Source organism: Larimichthys crocea, unplaced genomic scaffold (assembly GCF_000972845.2).
Source record: "Larimichthys crocea isolate SSNF unplaced genomic scaffold, L_crocea_2.0 scaffold82, whole genome shotgun sequence".
Taxonomy (NCBI): Eukaryota; Metazoa; Chordata; class Actinopteri; family Sciaenidae; genus Larimichthys; species Larimichthys crocea.
Genome location: NW_020860793.1, coordinates 526771 through 554362, shown reverse-complemented (window position 1 = coordinate 554362; position 27592 = coordinate 526771). Strand labels below are relative to the sequence as shown.

Here is a 27592-nt window from a genome sequence, read left to right as displayed (position 1 = left end):
ATGTAATTCGGTAATTCGGTTTGGGATTATTTATTTATGTCTCTCACTGCAGACATAAACCATCAGTGTAAGCCTACTTTTTATTCTTTTGTCTGTGTTTTTTATTCTTTTTAAATCATACCCATAAAGTGTCCTCCTCTGTCTATGTTGTCTTGTTGTTAAAGGATGGTCTACAAATAAACTCGCCATGTTTTACAGCAGTTTCCCTTTGCAAAGATGATTTATTTATGCGACACACATCCCTTTAAAATACCTTCATCATCTCTCTTCATCATCCCTTATGGCCAAATGATCTATCATGTTACTATTTTAACATAAAGTTCTACTTTAAATATTAATAAGACGTTTCAGATGTTATCACGGATGCTCTGTCATTAATTAATGAGATTATATGCAACAAGTCTATATCATCTATTGGATTTTTTGAGGAAATGTAAAGATGTTTAATATGCATATTTGTAGGAAGGCTAATTAAGAAGATATAAATATTATAATATATAATTTAAAGAAAACACACATTCACACACACACACACGTCGGACAGCAGCAGCAGGTAGGCGGCGTTCACTCTTCCAAAGACCACCTGCTTTAATTAAGAATCAATTACTCACCTTTACCTGTGCGTCACGTGACCAGAACACCTAGGCGCCCGCTTCCGCAGCCTCCCTGAACACCACGCGTTGTTTTTAACGAGCTATTTATTGTATTTTTAAGAGTGTGACCCGTCGGACCGGTCCGGCAGGTTTTTCGCTGGGCAGAGCAGGTGAGGCAGCTGGTGGGAGGGGGGCAGAAGGGCGGGGAGCCGCCGACTATAGCTCTCTACAAGCAGGAAGAGATAGGAAAACATGGTACGGTGACAAAACGCCCCGGACACCGACTGAGAACAGGATTCACCTTTTTTAATCAATTATAGCAAGGTAAGTGCAGTTTAATATAGAAGTTTACCTGTGTGTGCTTGTGTGGAGTGTTTTTAAAGGTTTAATGGTGTTTAAACTACACCGAGGGCGGAGGAGTGTTCCACCTGGCCGGCTGCTGCTCAGCTCAACTTTCCCCTGCAAAGACACTTCGCTGTTGGGAGTTTCTTTTCGGGGCTGTGGGCTTAATATAAAATCTACCTTAAGAAGTAGTCATTTTGCCTTCCTTAACGTCAGGCCTCTGGCTCTGTTGTGGACTTTTTGATTATTTCCTGAAGTCATAAAGTCCTGATGGATTTTCAGGTGCTCCACGTCAATCTCATGAGATTCTTTGAAACGTTTGAAACTCCTAAGATGTCTCCAAGAGTTCACTGTAGTCACTTACAGACAGCAGTGTATTGTAGGATATTATAGAAAATGAAAACCTCATACAAGATGCATGCTGTCTTGGCATTATGCTTTAAAAAAAAAGTTTCTTGTACTTTTTCTCCATCCCTCTTTGATTAATGAGGATAGATTACATATCAGGAGCTCCTCAGTTAATACAACTCAACAGCAGCACAGACTACAGCCACACGCCTCTAAAACAGAAAAACTGAATGCTAGAACCTAAACTGTGCAACTGAGTGTGTATACACGAGGAATGCATTGAAAATAGATTACACTACTGAAACAGCTAGTGACTGATGCCCCCACCACATTTATTGATATTGATACACAAACACACACACACGCACCCATACCTATATGTTTTTTTTTTTTTTTTGTGTGTGTGTGGTCATGATTATCATATCATGATGACTACTGCAAAAAATATCACGTGTTCCAAAAGTAATACAACCAATCAGCTCCTGTGTTTTGTTTGAATGGTGATGGAGGTAGATCTTCCCTCAGTTTTCCCTCAAGCAAAAGAATCTCCACATTGGGTGTTAAAACAGAATAGAAGTTGTTAACAAAATCATATTTTTCAAGTCTTTCCTCTATCGTTTGCTTTTCCCGCAATTTACTGGAAACTCGATAAGGAAGACTCTCTGGGAAATGTGCATGATGCAATTCCTGTCTTACTTTTTTATTACTTTCATTATTCATTTTCCCAATGTCAGCTGGGATTGGCTTTAGACTCCACGACCCGGATAAGGATAAGCAGTTATGCAATTGAATGAATAAAAATCCCCCATGTCTCCTCTAGGACTCTGTATCTGTATATGTTCCAAACTGTTACGACCAGTTCAAGCGGTAAAAGGAAGTAACATAAAACCAGGTGTTAAGGTTAATAAGGTATTTATTAATAGAAAATTCTGAGGTGAGGTACTAAAGGGAGCGGTTGGTGGGCCAATTCTGGTCCTGTACCTCCTCAAGGACACCGCCAAGCATGACCCCGCCTCTGTTAATTATTGATTTACTGAAGTACTGCTTTTTAGTTGTCTATATGGGTATTTGCTGAAGCATATTATACTATATACTATACTGTAGGAGTGGTTTGAGATGCTTCTATGGATGTTCCTGTACTTTCTCTGTTGTGAAAACTTGTGAAAAGAATAACCATTAGTTTGTTCTAACTGACATGAATCAGCCCCCTCGTGGTCAAAGGGAGATAAATCTTTGAGTTGAGGTTTTGGGTACAGTATGAAATATGAAGATGTGACAGAAAACAGAAACCTGTTGGACTTCCACATAGGTTGTGAAACTCCTTCATACACTCAGCTAGTGCTGTGTCTGAAAACAGTGACCGGTCCTGGACACGCGTGTTCAACCAGCCTGGATGTTTCTCCATAAACAAGCAATGGAGGTCTTCTGCAGGCATAGCAAGTGGTGTTCTTTTGATTAGGGAAATGTTGTCTGCTTATGGAAATGGTTGACCTTGAAACCAGGGACTGAGAATTTGAATTGTGACTTGAGAGGCAAATGGATTGAAGGTTTAGCCGAGGTGAAGGCGTCATTGAAACTCTTTGAGATCTTCTGTGTTTTTCCATACAGATGGCATGACAGGTCTAGGCACCGGATCTGTTTGACGTTGATGCTTCTTTGTTGGCGTGTGAAGTTTGTGTTGTTTTACATGTGTGGATGGAAATTCAAGACTGGTTCCAAAGAGTCCTCTGTAATCAAATCAATCTTGTCAATGCTGGCATGTCTTCCTGACAGTTCAACTTCACGAAACAATACCAGTCATACGTCTACAATGCTGAAAACTTGCAACAAGAAGGAGTAGTGGCGGTGAGGTAAAAAGGGTCCAAAGCGTCACTTCATCTCACCGACAAAGACGATGACAGTGCTGATAAATAAGGCTGAGCAATTTTATCAATCCTGCGATATATATCGATATTTTGTTTCCCCAGAAAGTATAGATTTTTCAGCCATGAGTATCGATGCATTAAGTCCCATTCAAATCCCCCGTGTTACACCTGGCACTCTGCTCGCTGCCCATTTCCCCCTGTTGGCTTTGCAAGAAGAGCGATTAGGTCAGCCAGCCGCTAGAGCATTTCTAGCAAGTTACCAGTCTAGATACTCTCTTTACACAGACGCCAACGTCTTCCTCTTCCTGTTTACGCAGTCAGGGTGAGGAGATTCAAGAGAATGGCGATGAACACAAATCCAGCACCTTCATGCTTAAAAGCACCCACCATTTCGGGTTTAACTCTCTGGGGACGAATTAGGTGGATTCGCCCAAATAGTCTGCGTAAAAGACCAATCTAAAAATAGATGTCGGGACTACAAGTGCAGTTAACGGACAAAAATTACTAGGCAGACTAGTTTCTTTTTCAACCAACCAGTGGACGATATCTATGACGTATTCTAGCCAATCAAATGGTGTAGAACATAGTGCAGGGAGCACAAAAGGGCCCAGAGTGACAGAATAACTTCATAAATACTATTTCTATTGAATGACAGGTTCCCCTCAACTTTCTGGAGGGTCTTTGCTTTGCTAAGTGGCATGTCTGAAGAAAATAAGGCAAAAACGCATGGGACCTTTTTGTATTGAATTGTATTTTATTGTTCTTCAAATATTTGGTTGGAAAAAAAAATAATATCGTCATTCAAAAACTCTTCACTAGTACTGTTTGAGGTGTGATATGACAAAAATCAGGTTCATTTTGTCCAGTCACAGTATCGAATCGTATAGTTGGCTGAATATTGTATCGTGAGATTAGTGGATTAGAGATTAGAGATCGCTATAGCCCTACTGGTAAATGTTGGTGATTACAAGTAAAGGTGAAATCCCAGCAATTTGCTACTGCTTCATCACAGAGCAGTACATCTGTTACTGAGGGTAAATATCCATATATAATAACTTTGGCCCCACAGGCAGACTTAACCAGTTTTTTTGCTTTGACTAAGAAAACTTAAATAAAACTCAATGTTGTACAAATATTCTCATTTCATCCATTTTATATGAAGACAGTGTTCAGTGTGTTCAGACTCTGAGGTGATGAAGCAGTTGGACTGACACTGAAAACTTTATTTCACACAGAAAATTGCTCAGGATGGAATCATAAAAAATCTGCTTGGTAATGGCATTGGTACCAAAATCATAATTCCCATCCCCATTCAGATGTTGATGCCTTGTTATGACCGTCATCTTTCTACTTTTTTTGTCATTAGTTTCTTTATTTAACATGATGTTAACGGATGTCAGTTACTATTAATGACCCCTTATTAAATTGGCCCTGTTCTTGGCACTTTAAGACCAACTATGGTCGTGAAACTATGGACTGGCATGCTAAACTAAAAGCCACATTGATTTACCATGAAACTAGGCTATTTGATGTGAAGGCCGAGCTAGCAAGAGATCTTTCCCGCTTACGTGGGACATCCTAAAAATGTTAGCTATCCTAAAATTGTGTTTTTAGCATGACTAAACAAAATCTCTTGTGTTCAGTCTATTGTTGTGTTCTGTCTGTTAGCAGGAAGACAAATTCCTGCAAATATGCTGCTACATGCTATGCTACATGAATCCTTTGACTAGGGCATGCTCAGTTTAAGGTGGGTTTATGAATTATGATTCAAGAGATTTTTGTTCGAGCCGAGCATGTGATACACGTGTGAGACACACGGTTGTCTAAATGTGTTGATCCACAAGTGGCAATTTTTTTGTAATCCAGCCACAACTACTTCTGTCAAATGTTTTTCGCCTGAGGCTTGCGCTCTGCTGCGCTTTTAGTCCTCTCTCTCATGTACACTACTGTAAATACAACATAGACAAATTAGGAGTGAAATATAATTTGACTATATAGGGGGTGATGTTAGTGTGTGGGTGTTTGTTGTTGTAGGAGGACTGCGTGATTTGTAAATGAAAATTTCTCAGGATTTCTGCAGAGGTGAAACGTAGCGAGCGTGGCTTTAGTCCGAAAAGTCTTCTAGAGAACGTCCTCCAAACCTCTAACTCTGGCAGTATTTGTGCCTCGCTCAGGGGCTCTGGCAGCATGGGGTGTTCACATAGCTGCTTGTGTCCCTGTGGACTGTCTGTCTGTTTATGGATTCATTGTCTGGACTCCAGCTGTGAGTAAAGTACTGAGGAATCTCAATTAGGACTCAATTTATTAACCCTCATTAAGCTCCACTAACAGCCAGCATGCATGCATGCACATACGCATACACACACACACATACAGTAGACTGAGAGTTAAGGTGTGTTTTACTGGTTTTAAGAACGATTGGTGGGTTAATTGTTAAATAAAACACTTTTATTTATCATGCAGATATCCATTTTCTCCAGTGTGCTTTTATTTCTGATGGGTAAATTAATGTGTGATCTTTTTAATAGACCTACAAATTAAACAATTAATACAAAAAAATATAATGTATCAATTAAGTTTGTTTTAAAATGAGCTAAACTGAGAAGAATAAATCCCGAATATTTAATATTCAGGATTCTCTCATTTCCTATGAAATTCATAACAAATGCATAAATACAGCCTTCATTAGTAACACATTAAAGTTTCAAATAATGCAGCTCTATGATAATTAATTCTACACAATAATTCTAAAAACATTTAGCTCTCACACAAAATAGATTATCATTGATTTAGACAGGATGAGTAAAGAGACAAACATGAGAACTGTGTCACCGTTCATCAATGATGATGCTGACTTGGACAACGTTTATATGCCAAGCTGAGACCGAAAACAGCCCTGCCTGAAAATACTCAGGGGGCTGTGGTGATGAGGGTGTTGTGGGTATATTGTTTCAGGTACAGGTGAGCAGTTCCGATTGCTGCAAGACAGTTTACACTTGATCACAGTGGCAGTTATTTTATCCTACATCTCTTCAAGCACTACAGTACCAAATACTCCTGTTAAACGTTGAATCAAATGACGGTGTGAAAACAACACTTGCGATGTGAAACGCGTTGCTTGTAGTGATGAACCTACAGAGAATTATCACCTGGTTCTGCAGCTCCTGGCGTCTTTACAAGGCTTTATAGTGAGTTTCAGCTCATAGCTTCTTTTGTTTTTCAGGTAGGAAAGCTCTAAAAACTTATGATACCAGCACCAAAGAGCAGACGGACACAGTTAGAAATGAGCTGGTGAACACAGTGCAACATTTAGCTGCTATAAAAGGAGCCAGATATTTCCCTGAGGAGTTGGTGGAGACCAAAAATGGAGCTAAAAGAGAGAGAATATTTGACTTATGTTCATCAGGTTATCAGAAACAAGACTCAAGAGACTGTTTGTCTGTCTCACTGAACATAAATGTTGATGGTATTTTCCCATGTGTGCACTGTGCATGTGAACCTCCACTATATTAAAACAGTGGTCCCATTGAAATGAATGAGGAAGCTTCCTTCTTGTGTCACATTGAGCACAGCTTTATACTGATGCTTTGACTCTAATTTACACTTTGACACAGCATTTAAATGCTGGTGAACATCTTCTGAAAGGGAAAAACCCAGCAGCAAAACCCCTCTAGTAGTAGAAGGTGCTGTAGATAAGAAGAGTGGTGGGTAGTTGGTGGTTTGCGCTGCTCAAAATGCAGAGTCACTCTAGAGAACAGACATCCATTGTTCCTTTTTGTTTTCCACCTGTTTGCTACAGACACTAGCTCAAACAGATTCCCCTCAGGTGCTGCAGAAACCTAACTCTGCATTAATCTGACTGATAGGATCTGTTCTCGGCCCCCAGTTTACTTTGAGACAAAGGTGGCCAAAGGCTTTGTGCATGCACCTTTTGTAGAGCCATGTGGTTGAGTAAAAAATCCTGATGTAGATGCAGGAAAAGGACAAGAAAAGCCACAGAGCCTGAAAAGTGAAGACATGAATGATGATGGAGAGTTTTACCAATGGTGTGCGAACACACACAAACAGGTGGGTGGAGGAAAGTGACTTTTCCATAAAAATCTGAATATAAAATAGTACTAAAAAGAGGCGTGTCCGTTTCTCCAGTGTAGCAATATGACTGAGTCACTGGGTCACATGACATGCAAGCCCCTGAAAAACTGCCCACATTTCTATTTTTTTTTTTTTTGTACTTTTGCAGACGTCATCAGATCCCAACCACACACCTTTCTTGTCGGTTTTCCTATTTAACAGATATTGTCTTAATTCAGGGTTGAATAGTCCCGAGGTATCCTCGTCTAAATTCTTCTACCATAACCTGGAAGAAATTCCTGTGGGTACAGGGGGATTTTTGGCCTTCTTGTGTTTTTGTGTTCACAAACTTAAAGTGATACCATCCATAGAAAGACGCTTTCTCTAAATCATTCAGCATATAAGCCAGTATTTAGAGATTTACAGCAAATGATGCACAGAATCCAACATTACTGTTATGTACCGTAATGTAATTGATAGAAGCCTAAGTGAAACCAATCTTGTGAGATTTGAAGGCATTGATAGCAGCTATAGATAGCACGTAATGGCTGTAACTCAGTTGCTGTGAGTCTTTTTGTCAGTGAACCACTGACCCAACCTCTTAATGTAATATCATAATTAAAACATCTAATTTCACAACACTAGTGGACTCAAATCCACACATTTAGACACACATACGTCTGTGCATATAAGGAAGAGTACAAGAAAGATGAAATACAAAGTATGACACATTAGACGAACAGAAATATGCACAGCTCCACGCTCTGTATTTAGAGTCTGGCCTAAAGCGGCAAAACAAAAGTCTCTCCTTACGTTTTGTTTTGTTTGTCTGAAGCTGCTCACCTCAATGAGAGCTGAACCTCCTCCCTCCTCTCAGGTTTCACTGTCGTCACTCAGGTATGTTCTTCCCTGTCCGAGGATCCCTCCCCCATCCTCCCTCCCTCCCCCTGCTCTTTGTAGCCATAGTAACACCCTAGACCAGACATCAAAACCGGTTTTCCAAGATGCGTGGAGCCTCGCAGCCCTGTTGCTGCCGCTGAGCCACTGATTGGTTGTTTTTTGTGGTGGGGGTGGAGCAGCGAGTGTTGAAGAAAGATGATTTTGTCTTTTTTAATTAGGCTGTTTTCAGTCTGACCAAAAGTACTTTCCTTATAAATATGATACTTGCCCTAAGCTTTAATTACTTGATGTTTTTCCCCCTGAGATGTCCTCTTACGGTTCTTTTCGCTTGACTTCTGCAGCCTGCTGCAGCTTGTTTTTTTTCTGTGTGTGAAGTGTGAAGAGCTATTTTGAGCGCCACTGGTTCCAAAGATAAGTCAGTTCATTTTCTCATAGACAATGATGCGTGGCTCGCAGCCGGAGCATTACTCCGGTTTGGATTGGCATGAAACTCTCCTGGTTCAATCACTGGTACAAAAGATTAACAAACTGATAGACAAACTCTGGCTCTTTGATAAGTTGAAAGTACAAGTCTGCATACGTAATAATTTTGGAGTAGGAGTTGACTACGACTCCCATGATGCACTAGCTTGAAGTTCTTTGACATTGCTCTTAGCTTCAAGAAACAGCAAATATGAACTTCATGCCTGTCATACAGATTTAAAGAAATGAGTTCTAACATTAGTGTAGAGGTGCTTGTGGGCAGGCCAGCTGCTTCCAAGCTTTGCATTAAGCTAACTGTCTGCTTGCTGTAGCTTCATATGTGACAGACATGAGAGTAAAACGTATCACCATCTTGTTTTTCACACGTCAATTTGCTGTTTGAACATGAATCGCTTGTGAGAGCGCTTGTGTTTGCCTGTTATCCCACACACCTCGGAGTTCAGATTTCCCAACTTGTCACACCCCCTCTAATTGCCTCCTAATTGCACAGCCTTACATCTTTGCATCTTTGCCTCAGAAACTATGAAAAAGTGGCTGGATACATTGTCTAATTCATCTTTATTCTCATTCAGTTGTCTGATTTATACACTAACCACTTAACAGCCATTTTAAAAGACTTTTTTTTTTCTTCTTCACTGTTTCACAATCAAGGAAACTTCAGTGACAACAGGTTTCTGAAAAAGATTGTGGATGAATGCAGGCATGACGCAGGGCTCTATTTCAGGCTGTGTATTCCTTTGGTGTGGCATGTTGTTTGACAGGCTGCTGACATAACACATGTTCTAGTAACATTTATCTTTAGATGAAGGTGTTTTCTTCAGTCCATCTTTGTTCAGACTGTGACAGAAACACTGGACATTGGGGAAACTGACTTCATACATCTGTTTTTTTTTTTTGCATCTCAACTACAGTTAGAGTATTGTGGTTTTGTAGTTTTCATTTCAAATCTCTGCTGAGAGTTTAGATGTCATCTTATTTACTCACCATTTCAGGTTTCCCTCCTCCTCTCAGTCTTTACAATCCTGTCCCACCCAACCCCCCGCCAATCAGTTTTCATGTACAGACTTGACCAGCCGGAGCTTGTTCAAACCACAGTTTCTGTGAATGAGGTGTTTGTTTCAAACAGTGAGGAGGAACAGTCACTGCAGTGTCCTCTGGCCTGGTTTCATCAGTTCCTCCGCTCACATTTGGAGAGTTCAAAAGTTCAGATACTACTACTGACTTCTTGTCTCCCTCAGGAACTTAACATTATATATCATTAACATATAGAAGTTGTTCTGCGTTTGTTTCAACTGTTCACTGGCTCTGTCCAGGAGGTGATACCGTGAGTTCCTGGTACTGTCAGAGGTTGCTGGCAGTGCGGTCAATTGTGATTAGGCTAAACAAACATGTTGAACTGATCTAGAGAGGAAAATACTTGGTTAATTTAGACACCAGACATGGAGATCTCTAAACCTTCTTTTTATTTCACTCCCTTCACAGTGTCGAGTGGTGCCGTAGTCCCAGTCTATTCCCATTTAGTACTTTTTAGGTGTGTTTGTTCTCGGAAACCAGGCTCATGAACCTTATCAGAGGTGCTAATGGGCTCCTTCACATCATTAAACATTAAGCTTATAGGAAGTGCCAAAATTAAACTTGGCACCTCTTAACCAGGAGGTGTTAGGCAGATGTTTCAGGGATTTCCGGCGAGACAGCGGATTTGTTACATTCTCTGTCAGGACAGAGACGGGGTCAAAAATGGTCGTTCAGCGCTCTGACTTTCATTATCATTTGTAAAACGAACAATTTTAACGAGACATAAATGTTTTTTTATTGAGTCTAAAATTACAAATGTATTCTTTCTTTGTATCTCACAAGGTTTCTTGTGTCTGTGCTGAGCCTCAATCATCACACTGGTTCCCACTGAAGCATAAATCTTCAAAAATAACAAATTTATAAAACAAACAGCTGGGCACCGTTAACCTCACTGCACTGAGTTTGGAAGACAGGAGCCGCTTAAAAAATCCTTGGCCAGTGATTGGATAAACCACCTGTCTATCACTGTCTATCATGGGCTAGACTTCAATCAAATCGACAGACCTTTAGAATGTACTCAAACTATTATTAAAGCCAGTCAGGAGAAGAGCGAAAACACATTCTCCAACCAGATACTGGTGTGGCTCATTGAGGTGTTCTCATGGAGCTCTATAGCACAGAGGAAGAAGATCTATCTGGCTTTGATACTCACACACACACACACACTCACTCACACACACACACACACACACACACACACACACACACACACACACACACACACACACACACACACAGTTCTTAATGGAAGGATCTATTTGTTGTTGTTGTTGGTGTTGTTGTTGTGTTGTGTGTGTGTGTGTGTGTGTGTGTGTGTGTGTGTGTGTGACTTGTCAATGAACATTTAAAAGGTCAGAATTTGCATTTGTGGCCAGTTGCGTTACGAGTGATGACTTCCTTTATAAAAAAAATCCTGAGAATCAGCTATTGGAGGTTTATCCTGCTCTTCCAGTCAAAACCAAAAAACAAACAGAAACAGGTTCCCTGTTCACACTGACCTCACAACCTGTTCTCAAACTATGTTACTCCCTGTACAGTAACTTCCCTGTACTGCTACGTGGCGGACTCTCTTGCCAATATAAATGTTTTAATCTGTTTTAAAATACTGAATAGTTTCCAGTGAAAATAAACCATGAGATCTTTGTAATGTAATTAAAATTAAGCTTTGGATTTCATGTAATATTTTGTATACACGTACATTCATGATTTAGTTGAGATAAGTTTAATAGTTCAAAAACACTTTTTCCCACTAAATGAGCTCCAGTTCTGTTCAGGAGTCAACCATTAATAATCTGCTTATCAGTTATAAACCTGTCTCCTGTGCAGACACTCTGCAGCTGAACAAGATCTGCACATGTTGCTGTATCTTAACATCCGTCATCATGGTGGTACTCGGAGAGGCTAAAGTCTGTGAGGTGGTATGCAGTTGAAAAGTAACACAAATTTAGAATATGACAATATTCCACATCTGGTACTGGTCATGTAAACATTTGGATAGTCATAATTGGGCCTTATTCATAATGTAGCATTTTCCATTTAGGACATGGGCATGCCAATATTATTTGTATTTTAGGAGCATTCACACCTACGTTTAAAGATTATGAAAGACTTAGAGATAAACAGGATTTTGGATATGCACAAATATCACAACACCAACCTTTTCATTATGTTGCATGCAAACAGGAAGATTAGACAGATTTTCATAAGCGGTGTCAACAGCTCAGGATAAGTAGTGTAGGTGGTAATGACCATGAGGGTGTGGTCACATTCCTCAGAGTCACATATGCATATTCTTAACCACACACTTGCAACGTCACCACCTGAATCAAATCCAATCAGGTTTGGCATTAACCCGTCTGTCAAATTGAACAGTAAGCCTGAACTGCAGCTTTTTATTTCTGTCTCTGTCAACAGAATATTAATAATACAGATCAAGGTTGATGTTCAGTGTGTATGACATGAATTTCTACTGAGACTGACCTGATTGATCAGCCGTAGCCAGGCATGCAGATCACTTAATGACTTAAATGACTCGGAACAGAAATGATCTGACCTGATTCATCAGCATTGTTTTTCTGCCTGTGCTTTCTCTTCGCAGTCTGATCTTTCAGGATACATTTCTACATTTTGTTCTCAAAGGCATAGTGTGTCATTTCTGAATGTATTGAACTTGATGTCAGTGTTCTTGCAGCCATCAGCTGACTGTCATCTTTTCATCAGCGTTTCTTTACTTTTCTCTTTATCCTTTGAGCATTCATAAACGATTCATGGATCTCTCACCAGTGTGAAAATTATTAATTCAATTACTCATTAGAACTAAACTCAGAGACACAGACTTGCAACCATGGTTACTGAGGGGGTGTCCTGGACTATACGTATGATGTGTGCTAACATGCTGATGTTTAGTACGTTCAACATTTAAAACCAGAGTACTACTGTGGCTGATGAGCATGTCATCAGGATTACAAGTATTTATTAAAAAATATTTACCAAAAGTTAGACAAAAACAAAAAAGAATTTTTACATGATGATGATGCTGATGCTGCTGCTGCTGCTATTTGAAAGATTAATGTAGAGTTAGGAATCACCAAAAGTCATTAGGATACATCCTCTGGGAATCATGAATGACTGTATCAGATTTCTTGCCAATCAATTTAAAGCTGAAGTATTTCAGTCTAAACAGAAGTAGTGAACAAACAGACAGACCGACATTGCCATCCGTAGTTGATAAAGCGTTTGTGACTCTCAGATTGTTGGATTAAATACTTGTTGCAACCCCACCACCCTCCATTTGTGCTGTAACTGCTGTACAAATATAAATGATTTTAATGTTACATTTAGTAACTGAAACTCTTCTTCATTGCCAGAGACCTGAGGTGCTAAGATGAGTAGGCGGCGTGCAGACTCCCAGGGTTCCCTGGGGCCTGACGATGAGGTCATGCCGTACAGTGACGACGAGACAGATGATGAATTGGACGCAAGCTCTGAAGGAGAAGAACCACAAGAAGAGCCACCCGGAGCCCCTCATGTCCCTGTGGAAGCTAGACCCAGCGGTGAGTCACTATGTTCTTTGTTCTTTGTTCACATGTTCTTTAATTTTTTTGTTTTATTATTTTATGCTATCCCTTTTGTCAGCAATCTTTCTCAGAGTCCGCTGAGAAAATAGATATCAGTTTAATCAGTTTGTGCACCCAGAATGAGTTCAGATTATGTTAAGCCTACTGCTAGCTTGTCATCAAAAACATCATTTATTCTGCACTTTACATATTACATTATAGTTAAGGAAGCCATTTTTAAACATGTTTTCTTTTTCAGAGATGGGATGGAAGGTGAAAGCCAACGACCGACCTTATCACCACCTGCCAGAGTTCCAGAAAACAGTCCTCCTGTGCATCAAGAAGAGCAGATACTCCGTAAGTTCAGCTGTTTGCATCAGTGATGCGCGGGTCCATGTTTGATCGACCTGCACCGACCGATGTTTTAAACTAACCCGCCCGAACTCGGACCGCAGCAAATAGTTGTGAAATATTGTTCCTGACCCGCATTTTAAAAAGTAGTCTATACTTTCTCTACCTCCTGTATACCTACCTCCTGCTGTTATTCAGCCAATAAAGTCTGCGTATTTCACAGAAATTTTTTACTGTTTTTAACTACTATTTTAACTACATAAATTACAAAACTTTACTCGGCATCTTTATTTCAAACGACCTGACTGACCGCAACCCGAATATCATTAAAAATATTGTTTGATAACCCGTGACACCCGCAGGCACCCGCTCAATTTGGATCAACCCGCGCATCACTGGTTTGCATAAATCTGCTATTTAATGGAGTGGTCTGAGGACTTGTTGGTCCTGACGTAAATTAGTCACGAGGATGGAGAGCTGAGCATAGCTAGCACACCCTACCCTAAGAGCAGGGCAAGTATGTGTTTTGCATATTTTTAAAAGGCCTATTCAATGTGCTGATTATTTTTAGAGTCATCCATCAACCATTAGATTGATTTGACCTGGAGAGAATTCAGACTTGTTCTTCACAGCCAACATTTCCTTGTAGTTTTTATCTATGATACTTTGTCATCTTGGGCAATGTTGTGACAATTAAGGCAACTCTCACCACTGATAATGGAAAACTAGAAAAGAGCACTGCATTCAATCTTACTTATGGAAATAAATACCTGGAAGTAAACACAAAGTAAATAGACATCAGTGGCTTCGCAAAGGGAGGAAAATCCACCCCAAACCTGGCGTGAACCTGACCCAGAACCTGATACTGAACCATTAAGGTTTAGATAAGACAGCAGAAGTCAAAGCTCAAGACAAAAATAGCACTTGCATCTGAGGTAACTCTTCAGTGTCGGTATAAGGAATAAGAATAAGTAATGGCTATGAGTCATCAATATGATACACTAATGTGTGATACATGTCGATATCTAAAGTTTGCCAACATTAGCCACCATAAGCTAATGGTCATACCAAGACTGTGGGCAAGATACTGATTTCTCCCGAAGGCTGCGCCATCGGTGTGTGAGTGTGTATGAATGGGCTAGCTCCTAAAACTGATGAGCAGTTGGCACCTTGCATGGCAGGCAATGCCATCAGTGTATGAATGTGTGTGAATGGATGAATGAGATGCATACTGTAAAGCGCTTTGAGTGGTCGGAAGACTAGAGAGGCGCTATATAAGTACAGTCCACTTACCATTTTACCATAATTCTCAGAAAAGTGATTAAAAGTTTATCCCAGGTTAAGGGATAACAAGATCTGCAACCGGAACAAGGAAAGCCCGCTGTGTTTACTTGATAACTTTCCTTGTGTCCTTTGGCTTCCTCCTGATGACTCTCAGTTTCTGCTGAGTCATTTTTGACTCCATGCGGGCTCACTGAGATGCTGAAAGGTCATGTTTGAAATACATTGAGAGCTACTGAGGCTTGGCAGGGCTGCTCTGCTTGTTTTGCATGACGATGTAGACGAAAGGTGATGAGGTGGATGCCTGTGAATGAATGTCATCTGGGTGTTGTACTTGATTTAGTGGAGAGCTTTCAAACCCAAATTAGATCTTGGCCTTTCTTTATCTTCTGCACACTTTTGATTTATCATTCAGCTCTTTTGTTCAGAGTGTATTCTACACATGAGGGCAAAAAAATAATTTGTACTTTTCTATCACTTACAGCTCTAGCTGATAGATCAAACGCTTCGACTCGCTGGTGTGACTGTTTTTTCTAGCAGCATGTGAACAGGGGAGTGTCTTTGTGCCGTCTGTGTTCGAGCGTTGAAACCTGATCGTCCAGCTAAGCCGATCTGTATCCGACTAATAGACAGATTACACTCAGCGCAACTGACACCATAATTTGTTAAGAACAACTTGAACAGTCATTATCTGTATGCTACAGTCCTACATATAACAAAGTAAAAAAAGGTGATTTTCACCACAGCAGTTCGTCCCACAGAATCCAGGCTAAAAGTGTTCAGAGTTTAGATGGTTATCTACAATGAAATGCAGCTCTGGGTCATTACTGATGGCCCCACAAACTGGGCCACCGCCCGCACAGTCAACCAGGACACTGACTACTATGTTGGAAACCATTTATTCTTAGTCCTTTGGTTGGAAAGAAGACATTTCAATAAATCAAAAATCTAATCCCTGTCCATGTCCACATACATCACATTCTGTTCTGGGACTGTTTTCATGATTTAGACTGATCTCCCATTATTTCCACTGAAGGGGAAACGTTCATGTGAAAGCATCCAATGATATTTTAGACAATATTGTGCCTCCAACTTTGTGGCAGCAGTTTGTGTTTGACCCTTTTTAGTTTTAATCAGGTCTACTGCCAAGTAGATTTTCACATACAAGGCAACAAATCCAATTCTAAAACAGGACAGGGTCAGACCAAACATGACAATGCCTCCATGAACAAAGGCAGGCCCATAATAAAATGGTTTTCCCAATTTTGTGTGGAATAACTTGGAGCCCCAACACCTTTTAGACTCAAGTGAGTGGTGTACTGGTATTGGTACTGATTATTCTGTGATATCAAACTGAAAACAGACCTGGTCCTGGTAGGGCTTCAGTGTTCTGCTCAAGAACAGTATCTGCACCTAGTCGAAACCAGGTTGCAATGGATAGAGTTCAGATGGTTATCCCATGTTGAAACACAGCACCGCCTCAGTACTGACACCACAATAACTGGACCAATAGCTGTTGATTCAGGACAAACTGTAGCCTCTGAGGCCAGTCTCCTGAAGTTTAGGATTATTTTAACTTTTTCATACCATGATGCTTTGCCTTCTGTGCATCCTCTCAGCTATTGAAATGAGACTGACGGACACACATTGGACTGACATGTTCTTTTCAAAGCATTACAGTGGCTGTGGGCAACCTGGGGTTCTACGAACTATTGATGAGACCACAACTTTAAACCTTCAGTAGAGTTTTAGTACTTTTTAAGAAGAGTTCACCTTGAATAACTTTAGAGTGCTCCAGTGATTTTAGTATTGCACACAAGACCCAAGAGATAAACTTGCAAAGAAGTTCTTGAAATCCAAGCAGCAGATCTCATTATCAGGGATCAAGAGTCAAGACGTTGAATCCTACTCTTCAGTTTGTAACAGACTGTCTCTTATACATTTTGTAGTCTCCAAGACCAGGCTGAGATAACCTTGACTGACTTTGCGCTCATTGCTGTCTGCTCCACATTTCTCGTTTGCAGGGAAACGCCATCAAGACGTACAAGTACAACGTCCTCACTTTCATCCCCCTGAACTTGTACGAGCAGTTTAGGAGAGCTGCCAACCTCTATTTCCTGGCTCTGCTCATCCTACAGGTACATTTCTGATTTGTGCACGTAATAGTCTATTCTTGACCTTTTTTGTTCAGCTTTGTTGTCCTTGTTCTTATACATGACGTCTAAGTACATTAAGAGCAATTTAGAACAACTGATTCCCCACACATGTACACATACTTGACCAAAAGCTGATGGTGATGCAGTGTTAGAAAGAACCAGGACCATTAAGTGCCATTAAATGTCTGTTTGTTGTTTGTTAGATTATTCCAGAAATTACCACTCTGCCCTGGTACACCACATTGATTCCTCTGGTCGTGGTGCTGGGAGTTACTGCCATCAAAGACCTGGTGGATGACCTGGTAAGACAGACACACACACACACACTACACATTATTAAGTATTACATTTTCTTATTGTAAATGTTTCTTTCTTGCAGGCACGGCACAGGATGGACAAGGAGATCAACAACAGGAAGTGCGAGGTGCTGCTGAATGGCAGGTCAGAACAAATTTTGTAATTTTTTAATCTGATCTGCTGAACACCTGGTGTGTATCAAAGCATCTTCTCTGTATGTGAGGTTTGTTGTACAGCTGCTGTACAAAGTGTTCCTGTAAGTAAATTCTAACTTCCTCGTTCTTGTGTGTTATGAAAAAGTGATGGTGACATACACGTATGAAAACTGTGATTGGTCCTCTGTTTCAGGTTTGACGAGGCAAAGTGGAGGAACATTGAAGTTGGAGATGTGGTCCGTCTGAAGAAGAACGATTTTGTTCCGGTGGGTAGCTTTAGCATAATTTTTGCTGGACTGTGAGACACAGACTGGCTGGCTGGTGCTATCTAGTTATAACATGGCTAACTGCTGTAGATGTGTTTACAGGCTCATGGTCAGTAATCTGAAACAACATTTTTTGTTTTCTCAATTAACACTGTAATCTAAAATTATTTTTACAAGACAGTATGTGTTCACTATACAGCAAGATTTAACATGGATTACTATTCAGATTATTTGATTAATTGTTGTTATTGGTGTTATTGAAATTATGACAGAAACACATTATTATCCAGTACATGAATATAGTAATATATGATATAAAACAAAGCATGTGACAAATATCCAGGTTTTTTATGAGCTAAGATGAAAAAATAAAAAAAATCCAAACAAAATTATGTAGTTAAATTATAAATGTAAGTAAATGATCCAGTAATATTTAATGGTTGATGAAGTTGAATGCTGTGTTGTGACCCAGCTGAGACTGGATCAGGACACAGACTAAATACCATGTGTTGGAATGAAAAGATCAGTTGTGACTTTTATAGTTTGAAATGATTTTGAACAGAAATATATATAAAATCATTTGAAATGGTATTATTGTCATTTAGTTCTGAAATCAGCTGATTTGCAGCAGCGTTCTGGTTTGACAGTGAGGTGGTGGATATGATCTCCAACAGCACCCTTAAATCAGACTACTGCTTCTGATGCATTTTTTTCTTTCTTTTTATAAATTCTCTTCAGGCTGACCTCCTGCTGTTATCCAGCTCCAACCCAAACAGTCTGTGCTATGTAGAAACGGCAGAGCTCGACGGGTAACACTCTTCATCATTTAAAATAATTTATTATTAAAGTTGTAATATGTGCATTGATTTGCTATATTGAAATTGTGTAATGGATTACATTTTGCATAGCGGCTGCTGGAGCAGCGCTCTCTGCTCTGATAAGTTTTAGTTTGTTGAGTCGTTTTCTCACGAGTTAGGTCAACAGATTAATCACTGATAAGACAAGAGTAAATGTGTAAAGAGCTTTTGCCAAAAGCCAAACAAGCTGTGCCCAGCTCGGCTGCATGTCCGTAAGAATCACGCCTTTAAATCAAACAAACAGACGTATGCAGAGTCTTTAGTGGAGCAATTTTACAGTAAATGATATCACCTTTCTTTTTTTTCTTTCATCAGGGAATTCATAATGAATTTATCAGAAGTCTCACTTTTTACAAAGTCCTTTCTGATAAGTGTACGTCTTAATCCAAAGTGTATGAACTTGAATCCATGTAACAGTGATTTTTTTCTTTCCTCTGGGTTCTTTTTCTCCTGCAGAGAAACCAACCTGAAGTTTAAGATGGGACTCCGAGTGACTGATGAGAGACTGCAGGAGGAACGTCAGCTGGCTGAGTTCAATGGTGAGCCAAGTTTAATAGCATGAAATCACTTTGAATCACTCAAAGACTCACTGAGGACATCTCAAACATGAATAATATAAATCATTGTAAGAGTATATTAAAAATCACATTGAACATAAAGTATGTAGGAATAAGGTAGGTAGGTAGGTAGATCTCAAAATAGCAATAGTAAATAAAATATATTGTACAAAAGTATCTACAGCAAACTGGCAGTGTTGATTTGTGCAAGGTAAGAAAGGAGAAATGTGCAGTGACTGTAAATTATGAGCTGAGTTTTTAGCTGTTATTATACAGTGTAATAGCATGTGGCAGGAAGGATTTCCTGTATCTGTCCCTTCGACAGCGGAGCTGAAGCAGCCTGTGGAAGAAGCTGCTCCGCTGTCTGTCCACTGTGTGATGGAGAGGGTGCTGCTCATTGTCCATGATGGATAACAGTTATATTATTGCAGTATATTCAGCATCCTCCTCTCCACCACAGTCTCAAGAGACTCAAGTCTCAGTCCAAGAACAGAGCCAGATCTTATCAAGTCTGTTAGTGTCGCTGGCTCTGATGCTGCTGCCCCAGCAAACAACAGCAAAGAAGATGGCACTGGCCACAACAGACTGGTAAAAGATCTCCAACATCTTACTGCACACGTTGAAGGATCTCAGCTTCCTCAGGAAGTAGAGTCCCCTTCTTGTACACAGCCTCAGCTGTGATGTCATATGCATCACTGGCGTTGGCATAGAGAAGATCCAGCGTTTTATTTTCTCTGGTGGGGCAGTCAATATACTGTTGAAAGTTATTTAAAGTATTGTTCAGTGAGGCATGATTAAAATCACCTATAATGACAATGAAAGCATCCGGGTGTTCAGTCTGTAGCTTAGCAACGGCAGAGCTGATGACTTCACAGGCTGCCGCTGCATCAGCTGACGGGAGGATGTAAACAGGGACAACAATGGTGGACGTGAACTTCCTCGGTAGATAATACGGGCGCATTCCCACAGCCAGCAGTTCAATGTCTGGGGTACAGAGTAGTTCCTTCACCCTCACATGTCCGGGATTACACCACCTCTCACTCACATAAAGTGCAAGTCCGCCACCCTTCTTCTTCTGACTTTTGGAAAGTCTCTGTCCCCCCAGTATCAAACTGTAGCCTGGAACCTCAACGCTTCTGTCTGGGAAGTGCGAGTGTAGCCCTGTCTCACTGAAGCAAAAGATGCTGCACTCATGGTATTCCCTCTGGGTCTTCACTAGCACTGTCAGTTCATCCATTTTATTCCCCAAAGACCTCACGTTTCCTGTTATAATCGCCGGGACTGCTGGTTTGTGTCTTCTCCTTTTTTCCCCTAATAATAATCATAAGAGTGATTGAAGACATCTACACCAGCATGAAAAGGAATAACTAAACTCTGAACAGTGTGTAGAGACAGAGGAGAGGGAAAAAAGCATGCGTGTGACTCGGCTGTGCTTTATTTGTAGTGTAATTTGGAACCGGTTCTAAGTTTCCATCTTTAAACATTTGCACAGCATTCATTTTTTATTTAGGTTAAAGAATCTGCTCACATGATGTTTACTCAGAACAGAAAATGCTGCTTGTTTGTGAAACAGTGGAACTCCTGCAGTGTTTGAAGCCGTTACTGTCAGACACATCACAAGTGTCAGACAATCATGACATCATTGATGATGATGATAAGCTCTGATGATATGGACAATTTAGAACCGGTTCCCATCCCAGCTGATAATGTCAGGAGACACAGATAAAGATAAGGTGTGTTTGAGTTTCCATTACGTCATGTTTGTGCTATTGAGCTATTTAGTTTTTTGTTAAAAAGATTAATAGAAATGTCAACAGGTGGTTTTCAATAAATTCTAAGTTCACTTTTTAAACATACCCTGTTTTCGCTCTTCTGTGTGCTGCGTAACTAAACCCCCCCCCCCTCCTCCCGTGACCTTCTAATTTCTCCTAAAGCTCTGATCGAGTGCGAAGAGCCGAACAACCGCCTGGACAAGTTCGTGGGGACGATGCTGTGGCAGAGGGAGCGCTACCCTCTGGACCTGGACAACATGCTGCTCCGAGGCTGCAAGATCAGGAACACAGAGGAGTGTCACGGGCTGGTAATCTACGCAGGTGTGAACCCTGGAACTCTCTAAGCTTATTTAAAATTGGTAAACTTTATGTAAAATAGAAAAATAAATTCTCTTTAAAAAAAAAACCAATTCAGTCAATTAATGAATGAAAATTGAGTCCCAAATTCTCTGGTTTTAGGTTCTACAGTGGGAATTAGTGCTGAGTGTTTGTCATTCTTTTCTAACATTTTATAGACTCAACAGTTTATTGAAAAAGGAAAATGAAAAATAATAAAACTCACAACTAAAATAATTATTGCAGTCCTAATCAACATTCATTTCTCTTGGATGCCAAAATGAAAAAAATAATTGTGATAGTAAACATTTTGAATATTATTGATTACTGATTAATAATGGCCAATACCAACGTCTAGTATTTACCACTTTGATATGTTACCATAGGAGCCGACACCAAAATCATGAGGAACGGCGGGAAGACGAGGTTCAAGAGGACTAAAATTGATGAGCTGATGAACTACATGGTTTACACAGTAAGTTTCTAAGTTTAATCGTAACATCGGCATGTTCTTAATGTTTTTTTATTTAAGGTGATGTTTTGAAAACTGGTTACGTGAATGTTTTTATTGGGTGTATAACTGTGTTTCTGCCTCCCTCTCCCTGTAGATCTTCGTGCTGCTGATCCTGGTGGCAGCAGGTCTGGCCATCGGGCACAGCTTCTGGTACGAGGAAGTCGGCTCCCATGCCTGGTATCTGTACGACGGCAAAGACCAGGATGCCTCCTACAGAGGCTTCCTCAGCTTCTGGGGATACATCATCGTCCTAAACACCATGGTGCCCATTTCACTATATGTCAGGTCAGTTAAACACATATTTGGGCGGTGTTCACACATTCCTCCTGTTCTCGTTTGTATCTCATGTTCCTTTTGCATAGCACTGCTTTAAATCTTCCAATAACCGCCTCAAACAGAGAGCAGCAGTACCTGGCCACAGGTTGGGTTTGTAAAAAAAGAAAACTTGTCTGTGTCGTCTCCTGATTGTCTGCTTTGTGTTCAGTGTGGAGGTGATCCGTCTGGGCCAGAGTAAGTTCATCAACTGGGACCTGCAGATGTATTTCTCAGAGAAAGACACACCAGCAAAGGTATATTACTACTGTCTTTATCATCCTTTTAACTTTTTCAAGGAAGAAGGAACCAGAGAATTGTGATCAATCAATCAGCCATCGATCAAACAATCGATCAGGACAATTGATGATGCAAAAACAAAGCAGAGTTCACATGTAGAATTCTTTGGTTGCTTCTCAGTCAAGAAGTGTTGAAATGATTTCCCAGTAATGCTGACACCAAGTTAACTGACAAATAATCTTTCTGAAGCAGAAATTGATTCACTGATGTGCAAAAAATATTAAATATACCAAAACGTAACATATTATTGCAGATGATATTTAATGTCAGATGCTTCATTTCTTGAAGCTTGTTAAAAAGTCTGCAGTTTGTGAGCTTCACTGTCTTACTTCACAGTGAAGAGGTACTGTATGTTATGTTATTGTATTTTTTACTGCAGTACATTAATGATGCAGCATGTTTCTTATAATATTCCCACTACCAGTTTATTTTTGAATGATGGACTTTTCTCAGCAAAAAATAATAATAATAATAAAACCATTTTTTTCAGTTTCTTTCATGGTCGTCCACTTAACTGCATCTCACAGTCTCATCAGCAATTTGAATCTTTCTGTATAATCGGCTGCTTGTAATTTATGCAACCAGAATTTGAGACTGAGGTTATGTAATGACAACTGAGCTTTCTGACCTGCACTTGCTGATAAAGACTTGATGTTAAAAGTTTCAGTGTTGCAGTAAAAAGTATGACTTGAAGTTTTCTCTGTGCATCATCTTCCACCCGTCATCACTTGTTGCCCCCGTGCAGGCTCGAACCACCACCCTGAACGAACAGCTCGGTCAGATCGAGTACATCTTCTCTGACAAGACGGGAACTCTGACCCAAAACATCATGCAGTTCAAGAAGTGCACCATCGCCGGACGCACCTACGGTAGTGACTGCTTCATTTCACTCAAACGTTAAACTGTTTTCAGCAGTTTTGTTTATAAAGACTTAAAATGAAGGTAGCCTGTGAGAACTGAGACTGTAACAGTGGAAGAGGGGTTAAACATCGACCTGTGGTGTTGCTTGAGGGAATTCACTCTCTGGGGTCAGTGAAACAACCTGAGGAGGAAATGGCAAGATACAAGAAGGAAACCAGTATGATGATAGAAAGCAAGACAGTGACACCTGCTGTCTTTTCTTTGCAATGACGACCTCTACGACACCTGAATATGCAAGATTTTTATATGAAATCGATGTTCTACATGTACGATGACCCTTCTGCAGGATTTTTTATTATTATTTAGTATTTTATCTCTTCCTGTACTGCATCCTGACAGGATCGTGTTATCAGGAAGATGAAATGAGTCTTTAAAGTTCTGTTCCAGATAAACTGGTTCATTGCAGCAGGAAGAAATGAAATTTAGATAAGAGCAGAACAAACATGCAAAGACGGATTTAAAGTTTGCAAATGGCTTTACAGTCTGTGACTCAGTGGCACAGGTCTTTTATAAAGGAAAGGAAGGAAGGCGCCACTGTAGGTAAAATAACATGAACGACTTTGTGGATCAGCACAAATGAACAAATCCTAACACTTCATTTGGTCGTCAAGACAAAAATTACACCAACATTCTACTGTACTCCCTTTTTTTTTTTTTTGCCATCTTCTATCTGTATTTATATACGTCGTCTTCTTCTCCAGGTGAACCGACCACTGCTGAGGGAGTGACACTGGACAGAGGAAGGGTAAAATATCAATTCTAAACATATGAAAAGCAGATTTTCAGATTTTGAGTGAAAATATGAACTGCACAACACTGAAATAGATGATAATTGGCACGTGGTCTAAAATATCACATCATCAGTGTCGTCATATTGGTCTTCAAAGTCCTTTTCCTGTTTTCCGTTAGCCGGTGGACTGGAACTGGAACCGCTTCGCTGACAAAAAGTTCCAGTTCATGGATCATTCCCTGGTCGCGTGCATTCGGTCCGGGAAGGATAAAGATGTTATGGAGTTCTTCAAACTGCTCTCCCTCTGCCACACAGTCATGGTGGAGCAAAAAGACGGTAATCCTAAAATCCTAGTTTGGGCAAAGGTGATTAAGCCTGAGAGAACTAAAAGTGTGATGAGTAAATGGCAACCACCAGAGCTGACTGTTTGGGTTCATATCTTTCCCTCAGGTGAACTGGTGTATCAGGCAGCATCTCCCGATGAGGGCGCCCTGGTGACTGCCGCCAGGAACTTCGGCTATGTGTTTCTGGCTCGCACACAGGACACCATCACCATCACCGAGATGGGGCAAGACGCGACCTACGAAATGTTGGCGCTGCTCGACTTCAACTCCGACCGCAAGCGCATGTCTATCATCTGTACGAGTGCACAGACCCACACACGCAAACACACACTTCATTTCTGGTTCTGTCTTACAGAAGACAATTCACACGCTCAAAATGTTTTATAAAAACAAAAAGAATAAAATGCTACATTTGTGGTTAAATCTGGTGATCATCCTCATCACTACAAACACAGTTTCTTCTGGCGCAATTACACATACAGCTACATATTTGAGATCTGTTGGATTTATTTGTTCAGTAGGAGCCAGTGCTGAGAGCCATAGACAGAGTTACTTGTGTTGTTCTAGCTAGCATGTTAAAACACGCTTTGTGGCTGTTTAAACATCCTAAATCATTATCAGGCTGCAAAAATGTTCAAGTACGTCATTTTATACATTTTAGCTTTAGCCTTTTGACTTTACGTCTGATTGCAGATACAAGTTACAATACAAGAGGGAAATTTGTGTTTGCTAAACAAAGTCTAGGACTTATGAATTGACTGAAGAGTTTACAGGCATGCTGAACGATGGGTGTGTCCCACCTCTGACCCTCTGTCCTGCTGTCTCTTCTCTCTTTCAGTGAAGTTTCCTGATGGTCGTATTCGTCTTTACTGTAAAGGAGCCGACACCGTCATCTATGAGAGACTTTCCCCAGACTCCAGACACAAAGAAACTACCCAGCAAGCTTTGGATGTGAGTTTTTATGGCTTTATTCTCACGGCTGTATGTAGTCCATCTTTGCACAGCAGACATACTTTATGTAGAAATGATGACATGCATGTAAAGTATGTAGTTGTTTCTCTTGTTTACGTGGAAGCAATCATGGTCTGTGTTCTGTGCTTCAGATCTTTGCCAACGCAACCTTGCGGACACTGTGCTTGTGCTACAAAGACATCAGCGCCACCGAGTATGCCACCTGGTCCAGGAACCACAAAGAAGCCCAGGTGACCATGTCTAACAGAGATGCTGCCCTTGACCGAGTGTACGAGCAGATCGAGAACAACCTGCTGGTGAGCGGAGAACAAAAAACCTTTTTTCATGCTTAACAAAACTTAAGTTTCAGTCAGGAAGGAGGTATATTTAAAGAAATTATAATCAGCTGAATTACCTGGGGGTTTTCTATTGGTTAGGGTTTGCCATCATTTTTTCCCCCCTCTGCTTCCCTTTTAACTTACATCAACACCAGAGAAGCCAGTTTCTTCATGAAATTCAACTGAAAAACATCCTGAAGTGTTTCCCTCTTTACTACAAGGCTGTTTCTCCTAAAAATCTGTAAATTAAAGGTTTACATGTATCTGTATCCCTCCGTCCAGCTAATTGGGGCAACAGCCATCGAGGACAAATTGCAGGACGGAGTACCGGAGACCATCGCCACACTGGCCAAGGCTGACATCAAGATCTGGGTCCTGACTGGAGATAAGAAAGGTACCAACACCTCAGACCACACAGAGGATTCATACCATCAGTCAACCTGTACTAATGAGCCAATAAGAACAAGCATATTTTATATATATAATATATATATATATATATATAAAATATATAATATATATATATATATATATATATATATATATATATATATATATAATATATATAGATATATATAATAATTTAATTAATTAATTAATTAATTTTATTTTTTTTGTTTGTTTGGTTTTGACACATAGGAGGTACGCATTGAAGATGTTATGTAATTCCCTTTTGGGTCACATTTAATCAGCGGAGTCATTTGTGGGTTTTCCTCTCACCTTCAGTGTGTTTCGATCTTTTCCCCAGAAACTGCAGAGAACATTGGATACTCTTGTTCACTGTTGACGGACGACATGGAGATCCACTATGGAGAAGACGTCAAGTGAGTTGATGATGAAAAAGATGTTATGGAGTTTTTCAAACTGCTCTTCCTCTGCCACACCATCATGGTGGAGCAAAAAGACAGTAATCCTAAAATCCTAGTTTGGGAAAGCTGCTGGTCTCTGAGACAGCTGCCACTGCCCTGCCACGGCAACTGCTGCTGTTATGGGCATTTGTTTTTATTTTATAAAACAGTCGTCAGTGTTGCATTAGATTTGTTGGCAGTAGCATTTCCATTACGTGATTTCTGAAATAATATGGTTTGGCATAATATGGCTCCTACACCATGACAATATTGTTACATGCAGCGGTGACACATGGTCAACTGCATTATTTATTCACAAAGCCACCCAGACAGTACACAATGATACAAGTTAAGCACATGTAGCCTACGTGTAATATACGCATTGATATGAGTCTCAATATTAGAAGTAAAGAGAAAATCATAAAACAACACTTAAACACAATGAGACATGGGGTCAGTTCTCAATCAAAACCCGAGAGGAACTTTTAATTCACAGATAATTCAGACCTGATTGCTCCTAGGTTTGTAATAACAATGAACCCGGAGCCTCGGCTACATTAATTAAGCCTGCAAAAATCTTATCTCATATAACAATAGAGGGAATTATAGGCGCCATCCTGTGTATTTGTATGCGTTACATACACATAATAGAACCACAACAAACAATGTGTCAGAGTCCGTCTAACTGTTCATGGTACTGATCACCATGGCAACAGTAAACAATTTGTCACAGCTGTCCATGTAACTGTGGTGTTGGTGTTCAGGTTCTTTGAAAGCAGCCCTCATTTGTGGATGGAGTTTAGACATATTTGCAGCTGTCTTGTACGGTGTTACCGGGAGAGTCACCGAAGACGTCTCCGATCATTTTTAGCTGCGTCTCCCTGTCGAGGTGCAAGGGAATGTGCAGGAAATCCACATTCACTGTTTGTTCCTTTTTGGCTGTCTTAATAACCACCTTCTCTCTAAGAGCTGCTGTTTCCATGCCTTCTTGGTCGAATCTCCTCTTTAGTTCTTCTGTAACCAATTCCACTGCTTCATAAAACTCACATCGGCATGAGTGTTGTGCTGCTGCC

The 27592-nt window shown here is 40.3% G+C and overlaps 1 protein-coding gene across 1 annotated transcript in view; it reads left to right on the top strand.

Moving 5' to 3' along the window:
• Positions 1 to 611: 611 nt before the first annotated feature.
• Positions 612 to 27592, top strand: part of atp8b1 (ATPase phospholipid transporting 8B1) — a 33037-nt gene continuing 6056 nt past the window's right edge. The window contains exons 1-21 of the mRNA XM_010754731.3: positions 612 to 917; positions 13045 to 13230; positions 13493 to 13590; positions 16890 to 17003; positions 17225 to 17323; positions 17401 to 17462; positions 17667 to 17739; positions 18478 to 18548; positions 19053 to 19135; positions 21088 to 21246; positions 21648 to 21736; positions 21870 to 22060; positions 22260 to 22344; positions 23133 to 23256; positions 24010 to 24053; positions 24218 to 24374; positions 24489 to 24677; positions 25221 to 25333; positions 25486 to 25650; positions 25954 to 26065; positions 26420 to 26495. Of these exons, the coding sequence (XP_010753033.1) occupies positions 13062 to 13230; positions 13493 to 13590; positions 16890 to 17003; positions 17225 to 17323; positions 17401 to 17462; positions 17667 to 17739; positions 18478 to 18548; positions 19053 to 19135; positions 21088 to 21246; positions 21648 to 21736; positions 21870 to 22060; positions 22260 to 22344; positions 23133 to 23256; positions 24010 to 24053; positions 24218 to 24374; positions 24489 to 24677; positions 25221 to 25333; positions 25486 to 25650; positions 25954 to 26065; positions 26420 to 26495 (2273 nt within the window). The 5' untranslated portion in view covers positions 612 to 917; positions 13045 to 13061. The remainder of the gene's footprint in view (positions 918 to 13044; positions 13231 to 13492; positions 13591 to 16889; positions 17004 to 17224; positions 17324 to 17400; positions 17463 to 17666; positions 17740 to 18477; positions 18549 to 19052; positions 19136 to 21087; positions 21247 to 21647; positions 21737 to 21869; positions 22061 to 22259; positions 22345 to 23132; positions 23257 to 24009; positions 24054 to 24217; positions 24375 to 24488; positions 24678 to 25220; positions 25334 to 25485; positions 25651 to 25953; positions 26066 to 26419; positions 26496 to 27592) is intronic.